Genomic DNA, 23,020 nt, shown 5'->3' with positions numbered 1-23,020 from the left:
GCAATTTAAAAGTATCTTAATTTAATGTACACAATAATTAATATCTTGTTTTCTCAACAAGAAATTTTTTGTCTAAAAGAAAATCCCTTAAAAATTAACTAAGAAAATACAAATAACATGCAAGTCAATAAGACTAAGCCTAACACCAAAATATGAAAGTTCAATATCTTTTCTTATTAATTATAAACCTGATATGTTATAATTTAAGGCTCACAAGTCATATGATTTCTGTCACAACTACTCAACTCTACAGAATACAAGTAATGAGAAACAATCTATAAACAGATAAGAATGGCTATGTTCTAACAACAAATCTGATTTCTAAAACAAACATGGGCTAGATTTGGTCAAAGAACTACAGTTTGCTAATCCTTGGTCTACAAAATTCCTTAGTCATTGTAAAATATTACATTTTGCAAAGATTTAGAAGACATTTAAAAGCTTTATGATAAAACACAGATGACAAAAAGAGATGCCAAGAAATGATGTGCCCTAAATTGAAATTCTAAGTGATTAGTATTTTTAAAGTAGAAATCAATCAATAAGCTCTATCATAAGTTTTCAAAGTGCCACCTAAGGACTCTGGCAATGAGATTCATGAGATTAAAAATACCTTCAGTATGATGCTAAGGCATTATTTTACTTTTTCACTCTTCTGCTCCTGTAAGTACAGTTTCCTAGAGGCTACATGATTTGTGACATTGCAACAAATTGAAAGTAGAAGCAGATATAACAACCAATCTTCCATTAAACCAGGAAGTAAAAAAATTTATAATATAAAATAACACCGTTCTTCTTGCTAATTATATCTGCTTTGGAAATTATTTTATCATAAAGAATATGTTACTTATTTTACCATTTAATGAATGATTTTACGCTAATATTACATTTTTAAATTAGGTATCCATCTGACATTAAAAAGAGGAATTTAATTAGACTCTTACTTCAAACAAAAGAATTCTTAGAAGAAAATACAGGATGATATCTTTAAAATCTAGGACTAGGCCCCATTTTTTAGCTATGACACCAAAGCACAGTCCATAGGGGAAAAAAATAAGCTGGATTTAATCAAAATTAAAAATTTGTATTTTTGAAGGACACCTATCTAAAATCTACAGAGAATGCTTAGAACTCAATAAAATGACTACCTAATCAAAGGACAGGCAAAAGATCTAACCAGACATTTCACCAAAGATGATATACAAATTGCTAGCAAGCAAATGAAATAATGTAAAATCATTAATCATTAGGGAAGCCAATTAAAACTACTAGAGATTCCACTTCACCCTCTAGAATGGTTGTAACTTCAAAAAGAAAACATAAATATAGTAATAACTTTGTGATTCTCAGTGATTCTTATGAAACAAAGATATTCCAAAAAATACTTTCTTTTTCAAACATTCAGTATCATACATGGAAATAAACTAGCCAAAACTCTGGTATTTTAAGTAAATAAAGATTTCTCCAGCCTGCTATGGTAGCATATACCAGTAATCCCTACTACTCAAAAGGCTGAGACAGGAGGATTGCCAAATTCAAGGCCATTTTGGGTAACTTGGCAAGATCCTATCTCAAAATAAAATTTAAAATGGATTAGAGCTATACCTCAGTGGTAGAGTGCTTGCCTACCGTGTGTAAAGCCCTGGGTTCAATGGTTCCATCATAAACACTTTAAAAAAAAAAAAAAAAAAAAGACTGCTCCTGAGTTCACCTTAGCTCTGGAAATTAGCTGAAATATGATTGAGAGTTTGATAAAATACAAGATATATACATTTGATAAACTGTATTCTAACTATCTTATAGATACCTTTTTGCTTATGAAGTACATTAAAATCTAAAGAAATTTTAATTTTTCTTTGAAAATATCCTTATAATTCAGACTGATTCTTTAATTACAATGTAGACTAAACATTAATTTGGGATGTTTCAAGGAAAAAATTGATAAATTTTATCATTCACTTTTACCAAAAAGGAAAAATAAAAATGAATAGTTTTTTAGTAAGTAGTTTAAGAGTTTGATATGCCTATAATTCCCACTACTGAAGAACCTAAAGCAAAAGAATTACTCAGGAATTTGAGATCAGCCTCAGTGTATTAGTCAACTTTCTCCTCACTGAGACCCACACATCAGAAGACAAGCAGTTTAATGTGGCTCACAGTTTGGGGGACTCAGCTGGCTCCACAGCCAAGAACATGGTGGAAAAGGCATGCCTGAGAAGGCTATTTAACACTTGGCAGTCAGGAGGCAGAATTAGAAAAGAGGAACCAGGAGAGAGACAAAGCTTCCACACAGTGCCCCGTCACACACTCCTTCCAATCTCCTAAGGGCACATTCATCTAGGCACCCCATTACTCAAGCACCTTCCAAAAGCCCCACCTCTGAGTACAGGAGGTCACTGGGGGATGTTCTAGCTCTAAACCGTAACACTGGGCAACACTGCAAGATGCCTATCTCCAAAAAAAAGCTGATCCTGCCCAAAACTCATAGACTCTTTCTCACAGGAATATAACTAAGAAAAGAACTAAACTGCCTTTATATAGTTTTGGGCATTTATCTGCCTATAAATAGAGAAATAAGTGATCTCCAGGCCCCTTACAGAGTGCAAATTATAACCAAAGAGCAACTGTAATAGTAAAGTAAAAATAATACTAAGAACCACATGTCTCTAGAGAAAAGATTTCACAAAACCTAAATTTCTATTTTAAATATTAATAGAAATTTTTACACGGAAAAACAAATGTCAATAAGGTAACAGAACAATGGGACAAGTGATTCAAAGAAATACAGTAAGTTTATAAAACATACTTAAACAAAAACACCTGAAAGATTATAAGTATGCACAATCAAAAATTATTAACCTACTATATGCACATTTACCTTTATCTTAGTGTGCACATCAAAGATATCTGGAATGCTACCAAAAATAGTCTTAATCTCTTCTGGTGCAAGGATAGGGCCACCACGTTGTCCTTCCTCTTCCAATGGTACCTGAAATAGCTAAATAGAAAAGAGTAGTTTAGCAATATTATTAAAAACAAAAACAAAAAGGCTAAAATATAGACAATGCTGAAGGAGTGATGTTAATGAAGAGAAAAAAACAACAGAAAATACCCTAAAATTGAGATATTTTTTCTCCTAATATTTTCAATTCATTTACTTACATACTTGTGTACATAGGAGTATAAGTAAAAAAATACACACATATGCAAACAGATCAATGAAATATTATCTCAGAAGTTAAAAAAATTCATGTTTTAGAAAAAACATTAAAATTGTTACAATTATTAAAATTGTTATATATCCATTTCTACATACTAATAATTATACAAATTGAAAATGAAAAAAAGCAGTATCATTTATAACAAAGAAAATACTTAAGTATAATAAAACATGTACATATGCTGAAAACCAGAGAAAGCAGATGAAAAAAATCAGAGTTAAATAAAGACATATAGTCATGGACTGAAAAGACTCAAAAGTTCTGGAATTTTTTGCACGTATAGAAAATCTAACTTGAAATATTACATGGAAAGGCAAAGTAATTTTTTATCTACAAAACCACAATATTCAAAATTGCATACTATTAGTAAGGAGAAAAACATATAGATCAATACAATGTAATTAAAATGCAGAAAAAAACCTATGCAAATGTGGGCAGGTAATTTTTTGCAAAAGCAATCCACTGAAAGGACAGTCTTTCAATATATATCAAAACACTATTTCCTGAACCACCAGCAACTCCTGAGATCCGCACCATGTTGGAATTTAGGATGCTGAGAAACCAAGAAAGCAGCTCACCTCCCTGGTAAGAGGCTATAGTGTGACAGGCTGCGGCCCCTCCAAGGGGAGAACCACCAGTGACTCCTGAGATCCGCACCATGTTGGAATTTAGGATGCTGGGAAACCAAGAAAGCAGCTCACCTCCCTGGTAAGAGGCTATAGTGTGACAGGCTGCGGCCCCTTCCAAGGGGAGAACCACCAGTGACTCCTGAGATCTGCACCATGTTGGAACTTAGGGCGCTAGGAAACTAAGTAACCAGCCTGCCTCCCTGCTAAGCAATAGTGAGCCTCCTGGTGCATGGGCTGAGAGTCAAACATCCCACTTCCTCTGCCTCCATTAGCAAGTGGGAACCAGAGATCTGAGCATCTCTTAGGAGGCTGACCATATGCAATATAGCAAATAAGGGGGATTTCCTTCTACCGTCTCTTTGAAGGCAAATATTTTTACTATTGTTTTGCTTTATTCTGATTAATGGTACTGCTCCATTCAATATTCTATTTTGATAAGTTCTATAATAGTCTGTATTTCATTTTGTTTTGCTATATGTGATTAAAAGAACTATTGTGAAGATAATGAGATACACTGTGGTACCTATAACAGTTATCCCAGTAACCTGCTGTAAAGTTTTGTACCAATTTCACTACACTGTCTCAGTTCTATTGTATTTTACTAGCTTAAAAAAAAACCACTATTTCCCATATCTATAAGTGAACATCAACCGATATACAACACTATATACAAAAATTAACTGAAAATGTATCATAGAACCAAGTGTAAAAACTAAAACAATGAAACTTTCGGAGGAAAATTTATCCATGATTTAGGCTGGGGTTGAGTTCTTAGATAAAACATCAAAGGTATATGATCTATAAATGAAAAAACTGACAAAATATTTGCAAATCTGTATTCAACGAAGAACTAATATCTAAAATATCTAAAGAATTCAAAGAACTCAGGAAGGAAATAATCCAAATTTAAAACAGGCAATAAACTTCAATAGTTATTTCTAAAGGAAATCAACAGGTATCAAATTAAGACAATAGATGTTCATGAAACATATGAAAATGAAAAATAATACCACCATGAGATACCATTATAATGCTTATTAGAATGACTAAAATAAAAATTACTTAAATTTTTAAGAATTGGTGAGGATGTAAGCAATTAGAACTTTCATATATTGCTGACAGAAATGCAAAACCATATAGCACCTTTGAAAAAACTTTTGGCTGTTTTCTATCAAGTTGAACATTACTTTCCACATGATCCAGCAATACCAGCTCTCATGGCATTTACCCAAGAGAAAAAAAATTTAAGTTCACATAAAACCTGTATATAAATGTTGATAATAGCTTCATTCATAAACAACCACCAAATACAAGAAACAACTCTGATGTTCTTTAATGAGTTAAGAAATAAGGTATATCCATACGATGGAATATTGTACTATTAAGCAATAAAAAAGATTATACTGTTGATACACACAGCTAAAGGGCCAGTCTCAACAATTATATATGACATGATTACATTTATATGACATTCTCAAAAGACAGATATAGTGAAATACTAAAAGAAAAGAGATAAATCAGTTTTTACCAGTGAATAAGTGAGAAAAGAGCATTATTTTTACAGGAAGAGCACCAAGAAGTTTTTCAGGGATAGAAAAGTCCTATATTCTGATTGTGGCTACATAAATCTTTACATGTGCCAGATTTGATAAAACTGTACAGCACAATTGAAAAAAATAATCTTCAACTAGTAAAAATAACTATTCAAGATTTTTTGCCTATTTTAAAGTGGATTTAAAAGTAAAATTTTAAAAGTCAACTGACTACTAAAAGTAAAAATAATGTATTACTGGGCTCTTAACATACAAGTATGATCAAAACATATAAAATATCAAAAGTTTAAAAATTTATTACAGATGGGCTGGGGATTTAGTTCAGCAGCATATGCACCTGCCTTGCAAGAGCACAGTCTTGAGTACGATCCCCAGTACCAAAAAAAAAAAAAAAAAAAAAGGCAAAAAATTTATTAAAGAAAAAGACACTCCACCATTAATCTCCCCAAATATTTCCCCTCACTTGAAACACATTCCATTATTCTTGCCACATTTTGAAGTGCTTCTGGATGTTCTCCATGTCTTTAGTTGCCCTGGTTGTCGTGGCTGCTTCAATGACCTCAATCATTGAAAATGTTTATCTTTCATGGTCATTTTGACTTTGAAGAAGAGTTAGAGCCAATGAAATAAGATAGATGAGGACATGCTAATGTGTTTACAAATTGGTCATCCCACTGGATGGCACTTGGCAGCAGCATCCACTGTACTGGTTAGTTAGCAATCTTCATAAAGATACTCACAAATAAGGACTCCAGAACTGCTTCAGAGTGGCAAGAATCATGGGATGCATGTTGAAAGCAAGAGTATTTTGAGGGAAGATTAACTGCAATTTGTCTTGTACTGTTAAGTGCATATTTAAAAATGTAAAGATTCACTGCATTTTTTTCAACACCCTTGTCCACAGAGGTAAAATGAGTATCAATAATAAAACAAAGAATAGGATGGGTTGAATAAGTTTTTTAAAAACACTATAAATACTAAGGAACTTCATAAAAGAATTGTTACTATTAACCAGGCATCCATATATACTAGTTTCCATGGATCTTGGCATATTAAGCATGAGTTCTAGGATCTTGGCATATTAAGCATGAGTTCTAAAAGCTGAGCAAGTAATTATTTTTCATTTTATATTTGTCTTGAAAGTATGTTAATATACCTCCTTCATTCCCTAAAACAAATTTATCCTTTCTATAGCTGCCAAAATAATATCCCATTATTGTATCTTTTAGAACTTTGAATTTCAGTTTATTCCTTAATACTTCTTTAATCTCACCTATTCGGATTCATTATAATTGTGTTTTATTTCAGAAATAACTTCACAGACCAGTTTAATATTGGTAAGCAATGAGTTCCCATGTGCAACTAACCACTGCACATTGCATGTCACATGAAATGATTACTGAAAAAATTACTGACAGTATGTTTGCTATTGTTTAGGTGACTTTTCAAATGCACACAGTATTAAAGCAATGACTTTGAAACACACACTTTCAGAGAAACTTTCTACCATGTCCAAATATAAACGCAGTATTTTGTGAGGCAATGGGAAAAGTCAAAATCAAAATGGGGTGACTTGTGTCAATCCTAACCAAAGAAAAGTAAATAAAGCTAGGATTTTTTTAAAGGCAAGGCTCTTAGACAAAACTACACAATAGAAGCCAACACAAAGACTGTCAAAACCACAAATTACAGAAGCCACCACAAATTCTTCTGCAAGAACATGTGCCTAGCAACTGCCAGTTCAACCTCATGGTGACACCACTCATAAAAACTGAAACTAAGGATTATTTCAAATCATCTGAGGTAATCTCCGCATATTTTAAAAGCTTTCCCTTGCTGCAACTTCTTTCAATGTATCTACAGTTTGCTATAGCACACATATTCTTATTGTAGTGCTTTGCGAGTCTCAAATATTATTCTTTGGAGAATCTGTTTTAGGTTGATACCTATGAAGTTCTGAATCAAACTTGGGATGGGTGATACCAGGGCCTTACACACACCAGGCAAGTACTCTACCACTGAGCTACAATACCAGTTCTTTTTATTTTCTTTTTTACTTTGAGACAGACCCTTGCTAATTTCCGCAGATTGGCCTCCACTGTGGGATTTTCCTGCCTCAGTTTTCCAAGTTGCTAAGATTATGGAAATGCATCAGTTCACAGGCCTAAGACCACCTATCAACAATCTTCTGTCTATAAATTCATTAATAAAAATGGTGCCATTTCTAGATAAGTAACAGGTACTATTATAGTTGACAGTCCCTCAACAGCAATTTTTACCACATTTTCATTTTTAATTTCATTTTCATTTGGACATTTTATGTTCGAATTGTATCCATATACATATTCTTTGGAAATAGTATCTTCAAAAGAAAATCCACAAAGATACAAAAATAAGAATAATAAGAACAAAATGGAAAAAAAATCTTCTAGATTTTGTATTAAAAAAAAACACTTTACAACCTAATTTATACTTACTTGAATAATTGTTGCCAATATATTTACGTAATTACTTTCAGTCTGATAAAGCTCTTTTGCAACTTGCCACCTGGCAGACTGCTTTGCAGGAACTGGGGTAGAGTTTTTAGAAGACTTACTACAAGATGCTGGAGTTTCTGAAAGGCAAAAAGAAAGATTTAATGGAAGTCAGATCTAAATACTAAATACTACACAGGTAGGGAAATAGAGAACCTGCTGTTATACCACTTCATTGAAGTTAAATTTCACATAGACCAGAAAAAAGTACCATTGATGTCAAACTGATTAAGACATTTTACCAATAAATGGCTTATATACTTCAAACATGTCAAGGTCATTTGATATAAAGAAAAACAAGCAGTTATTCTCTATTTTATAGGAGACTAGAAAGAAAACAATATATGCTACTGAATTACATCCCACGCCAAAAAATGTCTTTTACCTTACTAAAAAGGACATTAAACCATAGTGAAACAATTAATTTGCATACTCACATTTTAGTCATCTATGATCAGTTTTATTATGCTGTGCCAGGTCCAGTAAACTCTTATATCCATATTTATCTAATCATCTCTCCCTTCCAAGCACATGGTCCAATTTTTCCAAATAACTATAGGACAATTCTTAATGTAAACTGGCTTTCTTTAAAACTTCACTATCTTCTTCCAAAATATAATCGTCCCATTTATATTAAGGCAATGTTTCACTTAAGTCAATGCTTCACCTTCTCTTACTATCATTCTAGTCAATTCGTATTTTCCTACCGCTTGTTACTTTTCTTTCCAACCACTTGTCTTCACTCAGTGCCTTATTATCTCACACCACAGGCCACTACAGTAGATATTTCATGGTCTGGCTCTCTCCAAACTGCCTCCCCCAACTATTCTTTAAACCATTACAAATTATCCACTCTACTACTTAAAGGTTTCTAAAGTTCTTTGTTGATAATATACAGTTCTGTCATGCTAGTCTGATTTCTAAGTTATAGAGGTCCCAATTAGATCTTAAATTAGGTTTTTCTAATGTAACTATTACTCTTCAATACTCCAAACAAACTGACCTATCCAATATGCCTTAAAAACTTAATCTGTTTGCAAGAGTCCATATACTCAGTCTTCTTTATATTCTCAAATTCACCTCAGTTCTCTGGACTAAATATACTTTCAATTCCTTTCATGAAGATTTAATCAATACCAACTCTGTACTAGAGTCTGAGAATAAAGAATAGGAAAACAAGTGAAGGTACTTGTTCTCTTATAGCTCACCTCCTTTGAAGCAAATCAAATGAAGTATTTTTAAAGTACATAATTTCTAACAGTGTTAATTACTACTTAAAATAAACAACAGGTGAGGCAATGGTAGAAAGAAATGATAGAACAGAACCAGATCTTAAGGAACCTAGCAAATCATCTTTGAGGCAGACAAAGCACACACAAAGGTCTTGAGATGCTGGTATTCCACAAGTATTTGAAGAGTAAGAAAGGTAGTATGACTTACGGTGACAGAGTATTACTAGAGTGTGATACATTATGACTTTGTATTAACACCAGTGAGGGCAGAATTACAAAGGAACTTAAAAGCTACAGTAATGCAAAGCCAGGGAGTGACTTTAAAGCAGAAGAGTGGCACGATATAGAAAAGACAAAAATGAAGCTGGAGAAATCGAGACTTTTTACCGAAAAATTGATATAAAGGAAGGATGACAAAGGAAAAGAAGAACTAAGTAGTAGACTCAAAAGTTTGAATATATTTAAAGTGTTTATCAGACGTGTTTTAAGAAGGTATCATGCAGGCATTTAGAAAGGAAAAAAGACAAATTTGGTATTTAAGCCAATTAAACAAGATCATTTAGGGAAAATAAACAATGACTTGACAGGAATATAAAACCTTTAGATTCAGAGTTGGAGAGAAGAACTAGCAAATGAGGATAAGAAGTACATGATATCACAAAAGCCAAAAAGGAAAAAAAATGGGTCTATCAAGGAGATGCTGTTCATAAACTGAATGCTATCGATTGCATTAAAAACTATCTCAACAGTAATTTTATGCAGCAGGACATCAGCTCAACTGAAAGGACTGGAAAAGATAATGATAAACAAGAAATGAGTTCGTGAATCCAGGTAATCTCTGAAGCATTCCTGATGTGAAAAGGAAGAGAAAACTAGACAATAAGTAGAGATAGAAGAACAAGAAGATTTGGGTTTTTTATTTCTTAACGCTGTAAAATATATTTTTGTCTGTAGACTAAAAAGAAAAATACTGACGAGAAGAAGAAGTAACCGTAGGAACATTCCTATATTAATTTAACAAAAACTCATCTTAATATTTGTTCCATAGTTCATGTTAAAAAAAAAAAAACTCTTATGATTTTGTTTAGCTAGTTTTAAAAACCTGCTTTTGAGGCTAAAGATGTAGCTCAGTGATAAAGCATTTGCTTTTAGCATGTACAAAGATTATGAGTTCAATTCCAACGCCAAGCAAGGACAAGCATAAGTAAGTATTTCTTTGTATCTCAGTCACATAACATAGGGATGATAAAAGTTATTATAATACACAAAATACACAGAGCACTTAGCATATAAGTGAACAATCAAACAGAAGCATTATTATGCTTAACACTTTTTTTTTTTTTTTTTTTAATCGGTACCGGGGATCGAACTCACGACCGCCTGCTTGCAAGGCAGGTGCTTATACCACTGAGCTAAATCCCCAGCCTTCTATTTTTTTTCTTTTTCTTTATGCTTAACATTTTCATGTATCTTTACTCAACTAAAAGAAAGGTAGTTAAAGGCAAAGCCTTTCAAATTCACTGTGGCAGGGGTTTATCTATATTCTAACACTTATCCCACTCTACTAAATTTTAAAGATCACTTTTTAAAAAAATGTAAATTACCTCCATAGTTGATGCTAGACTCTGGTGTATTGGAGATATCAAGGAGTGATCCTATAGAAAGAGAATGCTCAGCTGATGGACGCTTACGGGGAGGAAAAGGTGACAAGTCTGTCTCTTTTGAAAGTTGAGCAAGTGTCTCTTTTAAACGACGTCTTTTGCGATTGCTATTTGGGGTATGTAGAGAAAGCAGCGACACTGATTTCTTAAGCTCAGGAGTATTAGCCTGCAATCAAAAGGACAAATGCTCAATTTGATACCTATGGTTCTTTACTGAGAAAAAAATAAAACAATAGGCATGTGATAAAAAAAAATTGGATTTTCTATAATATTTTGACAACCCTGAACTATACTAGATAATTCAGAAGCTTCATAAAATGTTAAGAGACCACTCTAATTGTCTAGCCCAGTATTTCCATTAGGTTATAAACTTTGTGAGAGGAGAGATCACTCACATTCAGTTTACTTTTCCTAAGTATTTAACACAGTTCCTGGACATAGTACTTGCAAATATTTGCTGAATAACACTTCATTTTTAAGAGCTCTCTCCCTAAACAAAGCATATTTTTTAAACTGTATGTTCAGAACTTTACATTGAGAACAAATCTAAAGAAAGCACAATATGGTCTCTATTTAGATTTTATCAAAAATTAAATCCATATCTCATCTTTAACATCTCACTTAAAATTATTAAATTCCAAGCAAAAGTATGTCTTTTAAAGCTTTCTACCATTTGAATACTGCTCTTCACTGACATCAAGCATAAAAGTTGAATTTTCCTTGCCTATACTATCCTTGCCTATAAAATAACTATTTTAATGACATCTCTTCCCTTCAAACTCTTAACATTAAAAATTTGATTCTGCCTATCAAGTTTTATATCAACCTTTCCTTGGTCTTTTTTTAGTCATATTCAACTACTTGCTATTTTAATGTACTCTCAAGCTTTCATATCTTCTCCCTCCCACCTCCTATTCTAACTTACATGTCATTACCTGGTGAGTCTACTACATTGGCTCAATATTTATCTGCCCTTTTCAGTACTGTTCTGAGAGAATAAATACATTACTCAACTGCAGCACACATCAGCTATGAAGTAATGGTTTGCAATTATATCTCTTCATAAAGGTTTGAAGTTTCTGAAGACAGAGATGTTACTGTTCATAAAGGTATTATCACAAATTAACACAGAATGTCATATATTATACTAAAATAACACCCATTACATTAAACTATTTCACTTCAATCTATATGGACTAAGGATAACAGTTGATATTGCTTATTTTGAAATTTCTAAATATATCATAAAAGATGACATAAGTACTCATTATACTGTGTTTTATAAACCTTCTCCATGGAAAAGTATTATTTTTATACAATTAAATTCATAGAACAAATACTTAAGTGCTAGAAAACATACCTTTTCATACAAATACATAGTCTCTCCAGCACGGGCATCCATTTGAATGCTTCCCCAGAACCACTGGATGAGAGAAAAATATTTTAATTAAGAACTTAAATTTACTCTATCAGAGACCTCCTAGTAAACTTTTTTAAAAAAAGTTTTTCTAGAATCACTTGCCTCTTGCTTGACAACATAAAGTTTCTTTGAAGGTTCAAATGGAAGTTCTTTTACTGTATTCTCTTCAACTATAAGGTGAGTGCATCTTTCATCTCCAACTGGTAAATAGTTACCTCCTAAAGAGGAACACACAGAAACATAAAAAAGACAGACTACTTATCTCAAAACTTAAATCATGAAAAAGTATGTTCAACTAGAATTGACTAAACTGCCCTAAGCAATACAATACACATAATTTTAAACTTAAACTAAATTGTACCTTGCATTTCAGTCATTTCTTCCATACTGATTTTCTCTTCATCTGAAAATCCCAAGAAACTTAAAATACAATCTTGAAATGGAGGGACTTTAAATTCATTTCTGAAATCATCAACTGCTGCACAGAAATCCCTAAAAATTGAAATATACCATTCTAAAACCAGTTTAAATTCAATTAGCGAGTATCAATTTAAAAATCCAGAGTAATTCTCAAAATATTAAAATGTATTTCTTGAATATATTTTACATTTGGTTCTGAAAAAGTCACAAAAACTTCCATTTAAAAGAAAAAAATTGGGAATGAGGAATGTAACTCAGTGGTAGAACATGCACCATCGAAAACAATCACCATCAGAAACTGATGTGTTCTCAAGTCATCCTGGAAGTAACTTCTGACAAAATGTGATCATGGGCAACCTTTAAAAGAAGATGTAAAAGACTGCTGTGTATTTAAAAATTCATACAAACTTTAGGAGTTTCACTCTTGCATGATCATAATGATGAAATGCCAGAGTAAGAAATAAAGGGACTGGAAGATTTAGCAAAATAAGAGAATGAACTGCAAGCAGCAATTAAAATATAACCACAAAAATATAAAATAAGAAAAATATAAAACAACCCAAATATGCATGCGTTAAGCTATTATGTAGTAATTTTAGAATATTAATGACAATCAAAATTATTTCACAAAGTAAAACCCAAAGTATACCACAAATGACTTTCAATTTTCTGTTTTTAAAACCTAGGTCATAAACTATCCACAGAGTGAATTCATTTTTTTCTATACTATCTATGAATTTAGTTTTTTGGCACATGAATTTATCTTTAAACCATATGCTGAGTTCACAAAATGAGCTATTGAATTCCTAAACACTTACTGTTCATTCCGTCTTTCCCACGCTTTATAAATCCAATCTGGCTTCATAATTGGAGTACCCAGACTCACCGCAACCTAAAAATAATAACATTAATTACACTGAATTTTCATCTTAAAATTCAAAGAAAAATTTGGTTAGGGGTATGGCTCAGCAATGTAAACACCTGTTCGGCAAGCACAAGATCCCGAGTTCAATCCCTGGCACACACACATACAAAAAAGACATTCGAAAAGACAATAAATAAATAAATAACTGTTTCTCAATCATACAAGTTAAAATAACTTTAAAATAACTCCCATAGTGTCCAAACTCTTTCTGTATTTTAGTTTAAGTAAATATAGTCTATCTTGCTGAGTATGGTGGCACACTCCTGTAATCCAAGCTACCTGGGAACATGAGAGAGAAGGATCATAAGTTAAAAACCAGACTAGGCAACCTAGTGAGACCCCATCTCAAAGTAAATAAAGACAGAATTCAGTTCAGCAATCCCTGATTACAATCCCCAATACCACTAATAGTCATACTCAATAAATAGATAGATCTCTTAAATTCTTCTTAGATTTCTATGTCATGTTTACTGTCATGTAAGTACTGACAAAGATAGGTTCTTCTACAAAAGAAAATATCTGATTAAGCCACTGAAATCATACACATGATTTTAAAAGTTTAGAGTTATTTTAAGATTATCTTAAATACAAATGTACATAGAGAATGTAAGAATAAATTTTAAGTCAGAATCTTGCTAAGACATTCAACTACAATTTTAAACTAGTATTTCAATCCTCATAAAAGTGCTTTCCCTTGGGGGCTGGAGAATTAGCTCAGCAGGCATAAATGCCTGACTTGCAAGCACATGGTCTTGAGTTCGATCCCCAGTACCGATAAAAAAAAAAAAAAAAAAAAAGTGCTTTTCCCTGTGCTTATAATTTTCACAATTAAATCACACAACCAGTTTATTAAAAAAAAAAAAAAACTTCTTATAAAAACCACTTAGAGCAAAATATCTGCTCTCACCATATTTGACCACTTTATTACCAGTGATCACAGTAATCTTTGCCAATATTGTTCATCTGGTTACAACGTTACCTACCTACTAACCCTCAAAATTCTAATCATCTTTTAGTACCTAATTCAAGTTCTATTGCTTTCTTAAATACTAAGGAATCACACTCCTGTTTAAAACCTTACTAAGTTTACTCAGCAAAATTTGAGCTTCTGATCTCAATAAATTGCAGGAAAAATGGATTCAGAAAAGTGCTATTATCAAAAGATCCCCAAACAACGCTATATTAAAATATATAAAAATACTATATTTACATACCCTGAATTTTTCTCCTTGTGTACAATTTGCCACCAAATGTGTAACTTTTGAATTAAAATCTTTTCGGATAACTCCACCCATATGATGGACCAATGTCACCAATCTGACCTCGAAAGAAAAATTAAGCAACATTGACTTTATGGTTAAATATTTTAAGCAATTAAATACAACTCATTTAGCATTTTTATTTTCATTTGTAATATTCATAAAGATTTTTATGAAGCTATTAAATTTTATATCAAAGGTCTAAAAGATTAAATTGCCTAATGCCATAAATAAAATTATAACAGATGAACTTAACACAGATTACACAAAGCTAGGTTAAACAACAAGTTTGCATATTGTGTAAATATACTACGCTTTTTAAAATACCATCCTGACTAAATAGAGGCTTTTGTGTATGTGTTTTTATTGAGACAGGGTTTTGCTACGCAGTTCTGACTGTCCTCCATCTCACTTTGTAGCCCAGGGTAACCTCAAGCTCATAGCAATTGTGCCTCAACCCCACTGAGTGCTGAGATTACAGGTGTGTGCCGCCATGCCCAGCCTAGCTTATTTTCAAACATCAGGTTATACCATATCAACAGTCTTTTTACAAAATTATAGTAACTTAATAACTTCAATATACAAAATATTCTGAACCCAAGAAAAAAAGCTTCTATGATTTCTCTAGGCCAGTAAGAATAACTTAAAACTAGACTTGTAATCAGAAATTTGCAATGTATACACAACATTTCAAATAAACAATATAGCTGATACTATATTTAACAAGACAGATAAGATCAGATAGTTATGAAATTTTTCTATTAATTCACAAGCCAGCATTCCTAAACAAAGCATTCATTTCTTTACAAAGCTCTTAAGAATTTGTTTGTTCACAAAACTTAAAATGTGATGTATAGTCATAGTATTTCTTCTCCCAAAATTTTTTAAATAAAATCATGGTACCAAAAAGAAAAAAGTCAATTTTAAACTTATTTTGCTAGGAAAAAAAAAATCCTTAAATAGAATACTTACTAGTTCTTCTTTTTTCCTGAAGCCAGTAAAGCATAAGACTAAATTCATCATACTTGTACAATACAATGGACGACATGAAAATGGCAAAGGCTAAAAGAACAATTTTAAATCTGTTGAGTTTTATTTTTAGTAAGATATAGAAGACATCTTTCTCATGCTAATGATATTTACCCTCTAGCCAGCCAGCTATCCGAATCCAAAGATTTATTGGCATTTTTTAATATGCAACGAAAAATAGCAAAAATCTAGATTGTAAGTTTACCAATAAAAAAAGACCCATGATTATCAATTCACATTTCAAATAGGTAACCTAACCAAACTTGACAACTGGCAGATTAAACTAAAAATTAACAATAATAATAATTTACATCTAAATTAAATTTGCCCAACATTAACTGACATGTAAAATATTGCCAGTAGGCAAAAATATCTTACCTCTCCTTTTTGTGCACAGTTTAATACAACCGGTGGTCCAATAATTCTACAATCACCCTTGTGTAAGTCATTAAAGAGAGAATCCTGGAACTCTGTGACTATGAATACATTCTCAAATTCTGGAGAATCCAAACTTTCAAATTCTTCCATTGAGTCCATCTTTACACAGGGCACTTTAATGTCCTTGATTTTTTCATATGGTTATTAGAAATAAAAAATATTTTATATAACATACAAATTAATTCATGATTCCCTAAATGAACCCTAAAAACATCAATTCTCTATTAATATTTTTAATACATTTTTATATTTGGAGAAAATTTAAATTTTAAATTATAAAATAACCATTATATACAAAAAACTATCTTTAATTACCTGTATTTTATATGTACATAATTCCACACTATAATCTTAAGTTTAAAAAATCTATTATAGACAGTTACTACATTATAAACTTGTGACATTATTTAGTAGTCACTGTAAACCATCTAGTATGCATACTTAGTTCCACAAAATTAAAATGGTAAATTTTTTAAGTATACAAATTTTGAAACTATACACACAATTCTTCCTTCACAAATTAACTCTCTTCCAAACATAGATTATCATTTTAATACATATGTAGAAAAGAGAAAGATGTGAAGTATACGGACAGTGGCAGCATGGCAAACACAGAATATAAAATGGAAAGTTACTTGAAGGGACATAGTTTACACTATCATCTACAAAAAGGAAGTACTAAAGAAGCTCTGTAATTCTGTGTAAAAAAAAACAACCACTTAAAAATTTCTGAATGGTAAATAATTGGACTTAATTTGCAAAGCTGAGTAATAGAGTAATAGGCTGAATCGCGAACCCCAAACACTCTTATGTTGAATCCCTAACCCAGAATGAAAGATAAAGACCTATCTGAGAATGAGACTATATCTGAAGATAAGGCCTTAAAAGAGACAAGCAAGGTTACATCAGGAAATGAGGAGACTAATCTAATCTGACTGGTGTCCTTCTAAAACACTTTGGGAAAGGCAAGTAACTGAGTAGTAGGGTTTTCATTGGCATGCTCCAGGACCTACATTCAATCTCTAATACCAAAAATAATTTTAAAACAAAAGGAAAAAATTCAGACACACACAAATACCATACGCAGGAAAAAAAGACCATGTGAAAAGGAGGCCACCTGTCAAGCTAACAGAAGCCTCAAGAGACTGTAATCTGCTGACACCCTTATTGTAGATGTCTAACCTCCAGAATTGTGAGAATTTAAAATTTCTGTCATTGGGGGCTGAGGATTTAGCTCAACTGCGTAAGAGCCTGCCTTGCAAGCGCATGGTGGTGAGTTTGATCCCCGGTACAAAAAAAAGAAAAAAAAAAATTCTGTCGTTACAGTAGCCAGTAGTGGTATTTATTCTCATACTCCCTAGCAAACCTGGATTAGAGAATGAGATATATCTGATATACCAAGGCCAATTTTTTAATGATCACCAATTGCTATGATTTATAATTTCAAAATACAGCAAGAATTTAGACTAAATATAAACTTAAGGAAAAAGAAGCTAAAAAAAATTAAAATTATCAGATCTTTGTACATGCTACGTGATTTAATAATGACGTCCTTATGAATTTAGCATTATCTAAAACAGATGTTACAGTTTTGAGTTTCCAAAAACACCTGAATTTTAAATAGAAAATATGTAGAGTCCACCAAAAAGTGCACATACAATTCAGGAGGGAAAAGAAAATGTACAGCTGTTTTTAAATACATGGTGTTATCCTTGTATAGGGATTCTCAAGGATGTCACATTGCATAAAACCCTTTATACTATTGGCCTTTAGATAAGAAACTGGAAATGCATTTGCAGCAATCTCAATAACCAAGATTACTTAAGCAGCAGTTTGCTGTACTAATAAATGTCTTGAATTTAAAATATTTATGCAAGTTTTTCTTTCCCTGAAGTATGTATACAGTTTTTGGCAAACTCTGTAGTTTCTTTGTCAATTATCAGAGTGAAAAAAATACACCTCATGACTAATTCCAATCACCACAAGTGAAATAATTCAATCCAGGGAAGTGCGGCATGCCACATGCAATGAAATACTTGACCTACCATATTAATAACACTTTTTATTAATTTTTCATCCGGTTTTCCAGGACTACTTTCTCTTATCTTTATAACAGGGACTTCCATTATTTTAATAGTCTGTGGAAAAGAGACTTAAGTATAAGATTAAAAAAGCTAGGACACTATACACTTATGGAATAAAACTCACTTTAGAACTGTAAACCGAAACTCCATACCTTTAGGGCTTTTATAAGTTCTTCTTGTTTTCCAGCTTCTTGAACCATTACTACTCTGGTTTCAATCTGAGGCATTTCTTCTGTTAAAATTTAAGACATTTAAATATGTTTCTTAGGTTATTAACAACATAATCATGAATTCCTAATGCTCTGTTTGGCTACATCTTGGCATGTCTTCTGTCTTGGAGGAGGATCATAACATTCTCTAAAATTAAAATAGCTTACTCCCTAATTTATGAGAAAAATATTTGGCCATATACTACTTGAGAAAATATGTTGTACCAAGGTATATAAACAGTAGCATTCCTCCCAACCAAAGGAAGTACTACGTTGCAGAGCCCTTCTCTTCAACAGCGCATACTTTAGAAAAGACACATTCATAAAGTAGTAAGGGAAGAATTGACTTAGACATGAATGAATAAATTCTAACCTAACAATTTTGCATCTAGATTTCCCTCATATACAAAAATAGCAACCTCAACATTAAGGTGCCTCATTCTTCTCGAAATTTGAAAGCATTAATCCAAATGATAAGCAGAAAATCTACAAAGTGTGAAGGGAATCTGTCATTTATTCAGCATCTATACTCTAGCTTAACAAGTGTTATTACAGTTAAATCATAAGAAAATTGCTAGTCAGTAAGTTCATGATTAAAATAGCAATTCACTGTTTTAAAGCAGGTAATAGATTTACCTTCAGCATACGAAGTATACCTAAGAAACAGGTTTTCCTTGGAAGTTTCAGTAACTTTAGTATCACAAGTGGAAGAGTCTACCAAGCTAGTCATCCCAGTAGTGGATGTTAATATACTATTGTCAGCCATTGTTTGTAGTGCTCTATGTTGACTGAAAAGATAAAATTTGAACAAAAATATTGAAGCAAACATAATCTTTAGGCAAAAAAATTACACTTCACTTTTATACAGAGTTTATAAACAATGTTATTCATGTCTCTTAATAGTTATACAATGTCTGCTTCTCTGAGCCTCAATTTCCTCTTCTGTAAAATAAAGATATTAGTACTTGGCTCATTGGTATACAGTAAAAGTAAAAAATGTACCAAACATATATACAGAATTTTACCAGATACTACACCTAAGGTAGTCATAAATATTATTCTACCTTCCACCACAACTCTATCCTCAACCAACTTATTTTTCTTGTATATTCTTTTATAACACCTCCATAATACCTACCACCACTAATAATCTTAGCGTAAAACACGGGATCTATCCTTACTCTTTTTGCTCCCTCTTTCTCCCTCTCCAAAATTCCTATCAACCCCATCTCAGTTATCTCTGGGAACTGGTCTTTCTTCTCTATGCCAAATGTCACAGTGCCATGTAGTCTAATACAATCCCAAACAACTTCATCATCAGTTTCTTCAGAAATCATTCTCTACATGGCTTTCAGGGATACGGTACTCTACAAAAATATGCCCATATCATTTGTAACTAATTCTAGAAGCACTCCTAACTACACCAGGTCCAAATTCACCTTCAAGTTTACAATTCAATTCCAACGTATCTATTCAGACTCATCATTTTTAACTCCCACCATCCAGTCCACACACAATCTATCCTCCAGTAACGAGTTTCCTGCATTTCTCAAAAATAAATCATAATGTATTTCCCAACTACCTACATATAAGTGTTATCTGTCCATCCAGCATATCTTCCTTCAACCATCACTCCACTCATTCTTTATAGGCTTCTCCGAACCTCTCATAAGGAAATGAACTGCTTCTTTATCATTACAAACAATTCTCTTCGAAGATTTAACAATTATGCATTGATTAGTCCCAGGATAACTCAAGAATATGGAAGACAAACCTTTTTATTTTTTAGACTTCTGGGACACACAATAGAAAAGCTAGGCAAACAGGGAATAAAGTAAAGTTTTCATCAGCTCATTTTGGGATTTTTATGTAGGTTATCTTGAGGTAAAATTTTAAAATATTTAACAAATATAAAGGGAAAACCCCATCTTTATCTGGAGGTACATGTCCAACACATTTTCCCTTTTCCTAGCTCTTCAGGTTAATAAAATATGCTCGAGATTCTTAACAAAGAAACGGTTTAAATTTTTATGTTGTGGAAAACAGTACAGTATCATTAGCATCATGTCTGGGTGTTGTTACTAGGTATCCTGAAACAGACACAGTAAGAACAACCTTCTGCATAGCTGGAGGCCATACACTTTAAGTCAACTCAACTTTTTTTTTTTCTTTTTTTTTTTTTTAGCTCTCTGCTTAGTAGATTAAGCTTCTTTCCTTATGGATGAGGCAGACAAGAGGACAACTCAAATCCAATTGTCATGAAAACCAAAGACATGACGTCTTAAAATAAAAGACAAGTATTAACTTGCTAACTTGAACAAGAACCTGGTTCAATCCCCAGCACCATGAAAAAGCAAAACAAAAAAAAATCATTCTCATAAAATATTGACAACATAAATACAACCATGTCAATCACTGCTCTAAGTTTCTCCAAAGGCATGCTCCAGTTCTTTTAAATTTTTATCTAGAATCTACAAATTCTATCTAGTCCTTTTTCTGTTATTTAAATCCTCTACACTTCAATCATATCCAGTGAAAAGAAAAAGTCCTATACAAGATTCCATTCGAAGTCTCCTTAAAGAATGTTGATTTAAAAAGGGAGAAAGCAGGGTGTGGTGCACATGATTACTCCAGCATCTTGGAAGGCTGAAGTGGAAATCTAACCCTCTCTGGGCAACTCAGAGATTTCATGATATCCTGTCTCAAAAACAAATTAAAGCCTGGTGTGGTAGCACCCACCTGTAACTCCAAAACCCCTTGGGCTAAGGCAGGAGGTCTGCTGCAAGTTCAAGGCCAACAGTGAGTTTAAGGCCAGCCTAAACTATGTGGTGAGACCCAGTCTCAAAATAGACAGACAGACTGATAGATGAAATTATAAAAGGGCTATCTTAGTGTGAAGGTCCTGGACTCAATCTCCAGCAAAGAAGAAAGAGAAAGGCAGAAGAATTAATCTGCCCTAAGGATTGAAGGGAAGTTTTCATTTAAAAATACCACTTGATGAAGTTAAGACAGGAGATTAACTTCAAACAAGGTCAACAGTTGCTGTAATTAACATTTAAAAATCCGATTACAATACCATAATCACTGGTTTTCACATTCTTGTGTTCCAAAAGTTTGTAAATAAACACAGTGGGGGATGGAGGTGTGGCTCAGTGGCAGAGCACTAGATTTGCCTAGTATGCCCAAAGGCTTGGGCTGGATTCCGGGAACCAAAATATACTTTACAGATAAAGAGTCAGTGCTCAAAAATCTATACAGCTTGTTTCTCAACTCTGAACAACATCAAGGAGCTTATTAAAATGTACTATTACCGATAGATTCTTTCGAACAAACACTCGTTTTAAAATAAGTTACCTTTTACTCAAGTTCCTTCTAGCAACCATGATCCAAAGCAAAGAACCAAAATGCAATACTTGATATAAGAGGTGGTGTTATTCACAAACATGATTAACAGCATTTATTTCAATGTTAAAATGTGGCATACATAGTCCTAGATATTTTACTTGTACTTAGCCTTTGCAACGACCCTAAGAGCAAAGTACAGTTATAGTCTATGGATGGCGAAAGTGATTCGAAGCCCAAACTGATTCCAGAGGCTGCGCTTTTAACCACTAAACCATATACATCAGTAGCCAGGAAGCAGGAGGGCGAGCGTTGGTTTAGCTTTTATATGTGAAACCTAAAAATTTAACTTCCTGCAGAGACGAAGCCAATAAAAATCCCCGAGTGCAACCACCCAGTCCGGAGATAAGCGCCCAGGGCTGCGGCCGCTGGCCTGGACCCTTTCCCACCTCCTTCCCTCCTTCCCCACAGATGCTGCTCCGGAAAAGCTTTCCAACCACCCGGCCGGAGGCCGGCAATCTCGGGCTCCAGGCTCCCCTCCGCGTCCCCGGCGGCCGCCGGGTGGGGTGAAGGGTTCCCAGGACAGGACGCTAGCGTGCTCGGAACCTGCGGTGCCCGGGGCACATACAGGAGCCCACGGCTCCGGAGACACTCGCCCACCCTCGCCATACAGTCCTCACCCCTCTCAAAAAGTTCTGTGAGATCCACCTCTTCAGGGGCCGACTCCTCTCACCAATGCCGCCATTTCTCGCCCGCGGTGGCCACCTCCAATTCAAAAAGTGAGCCGCTATCTGTAAGATCCATGCCGATTGGCGCATGATGTTAGCCTCCTGCTCATAGGTTGAAATCTCCAGAAGGCAGGTGATTGGTCACCGCTCAACGCCCGCTTCCCAGCAGGCTCCGATTGATTGGTTGTACGTAAGTTTCAAACAAACCTAACAGCAAGGATGAGAGAGTTAATAGAAAGGTGCCCGGATGTGGCCAGGAGGCGGCGGTGGTGGCTATTTAGGTCTTCTGGGAGTAGCAGGTGTTTCCCTGACTACTATTTGTTTACTTAGTAAACA

General features: G+C 33.4%; 1 protein-coding gene across 3 annotated transcripts in view; it reads right to left on the bottom strand.

Moving 5' to 3' along the window:
- The window catches only part of Ect2 (epithelial cell transforming 2), a 57,419-nt gene extending 34,618 nt beyond the window's left edge, over window positions 1–22,801 (bottom strand). The window contains exons 1-14 of one of the 3 annotated variants that reach the window (XM_063227179.1): window positions 22,665–22,801; window positions 19,251–19,402; window positions 18,558–18,637; window positions 18,367–18,459; window positions 16,262–16,444; window positions 15,827–15,916; window positions 14,810–14,917; window positions 13,489–13,562; window positions 12,612–12,742; window positions 12,353–12,468; window positions 12,191–12,253; window positions 10,774–10,996; window positions 7,881–8,017; window positions 2,879–2,998 (exon numbers count right to left, since the gene is read on the bottom strand). In XM_063227179.1, the coding sequence (XP_063083249.1) occupies window positions 2,879–2,998; window positions 7,881–8,017; window positions 10,774–10,996; window positions 12,191–12,253; window positions 12,353–12,468; window positions 12,612–12,742; window positions 13,489–13,562; window positions 14,810–14,917; window positions 15,827–15,916; window positions 16,262–16,444; window positions 18,367–18,459; window positions 18,558–18,637; window positions 19,251–19,402; window positions 22,665–22,774 (1,680 nt within the window). In that variant the 5' untranslated portion in view covers window positions 22,775–22,801. Of the gene's footprint in view, window positions 1–2,878; window positions 2,999–7,880; window positions 8,018–10,773; window positions 10,997–12,190; window positions 12,254–12,352; window positions 12,469–12,611; window positions 12,743–13,488; window positions 13,563–14,809; window positions 14,918–15,826; window positions 15,917–16,261; window positions 16,445–18,366; window positions 18,460–18,557; window positions 18,638–19,250; window positions 19,403–22,636 lie in introns of all 3 variants that reach the window. The other 2 variants (XM_063227181.1, XM_063227180.1) reach the window with 2 other exon arrangements.
- Window positions 22,802–23,020: the final 219 nt, after the last annotated feature.

This window comes from Cavia porcellus, unplaced genomic scaffold (genome assembly GCF_034190915.1).
Source record: "Cavia porcellus strain 051 isolate PalLab524CR breed Dunkin Hartley unplaced genomic scaffold, mCavPor4.1 scaffold_17, whole genome shotgun sequence".
NCBI classification, from domain to species: Eukaryota; Metazoa; Chordata; class Mammalia; order Rodentia; family Caviidae; genus Cavia; species Cavia porcellus.
This window is presented reverse-complemented; position numbering and strand designations above follow the sequence as displayed.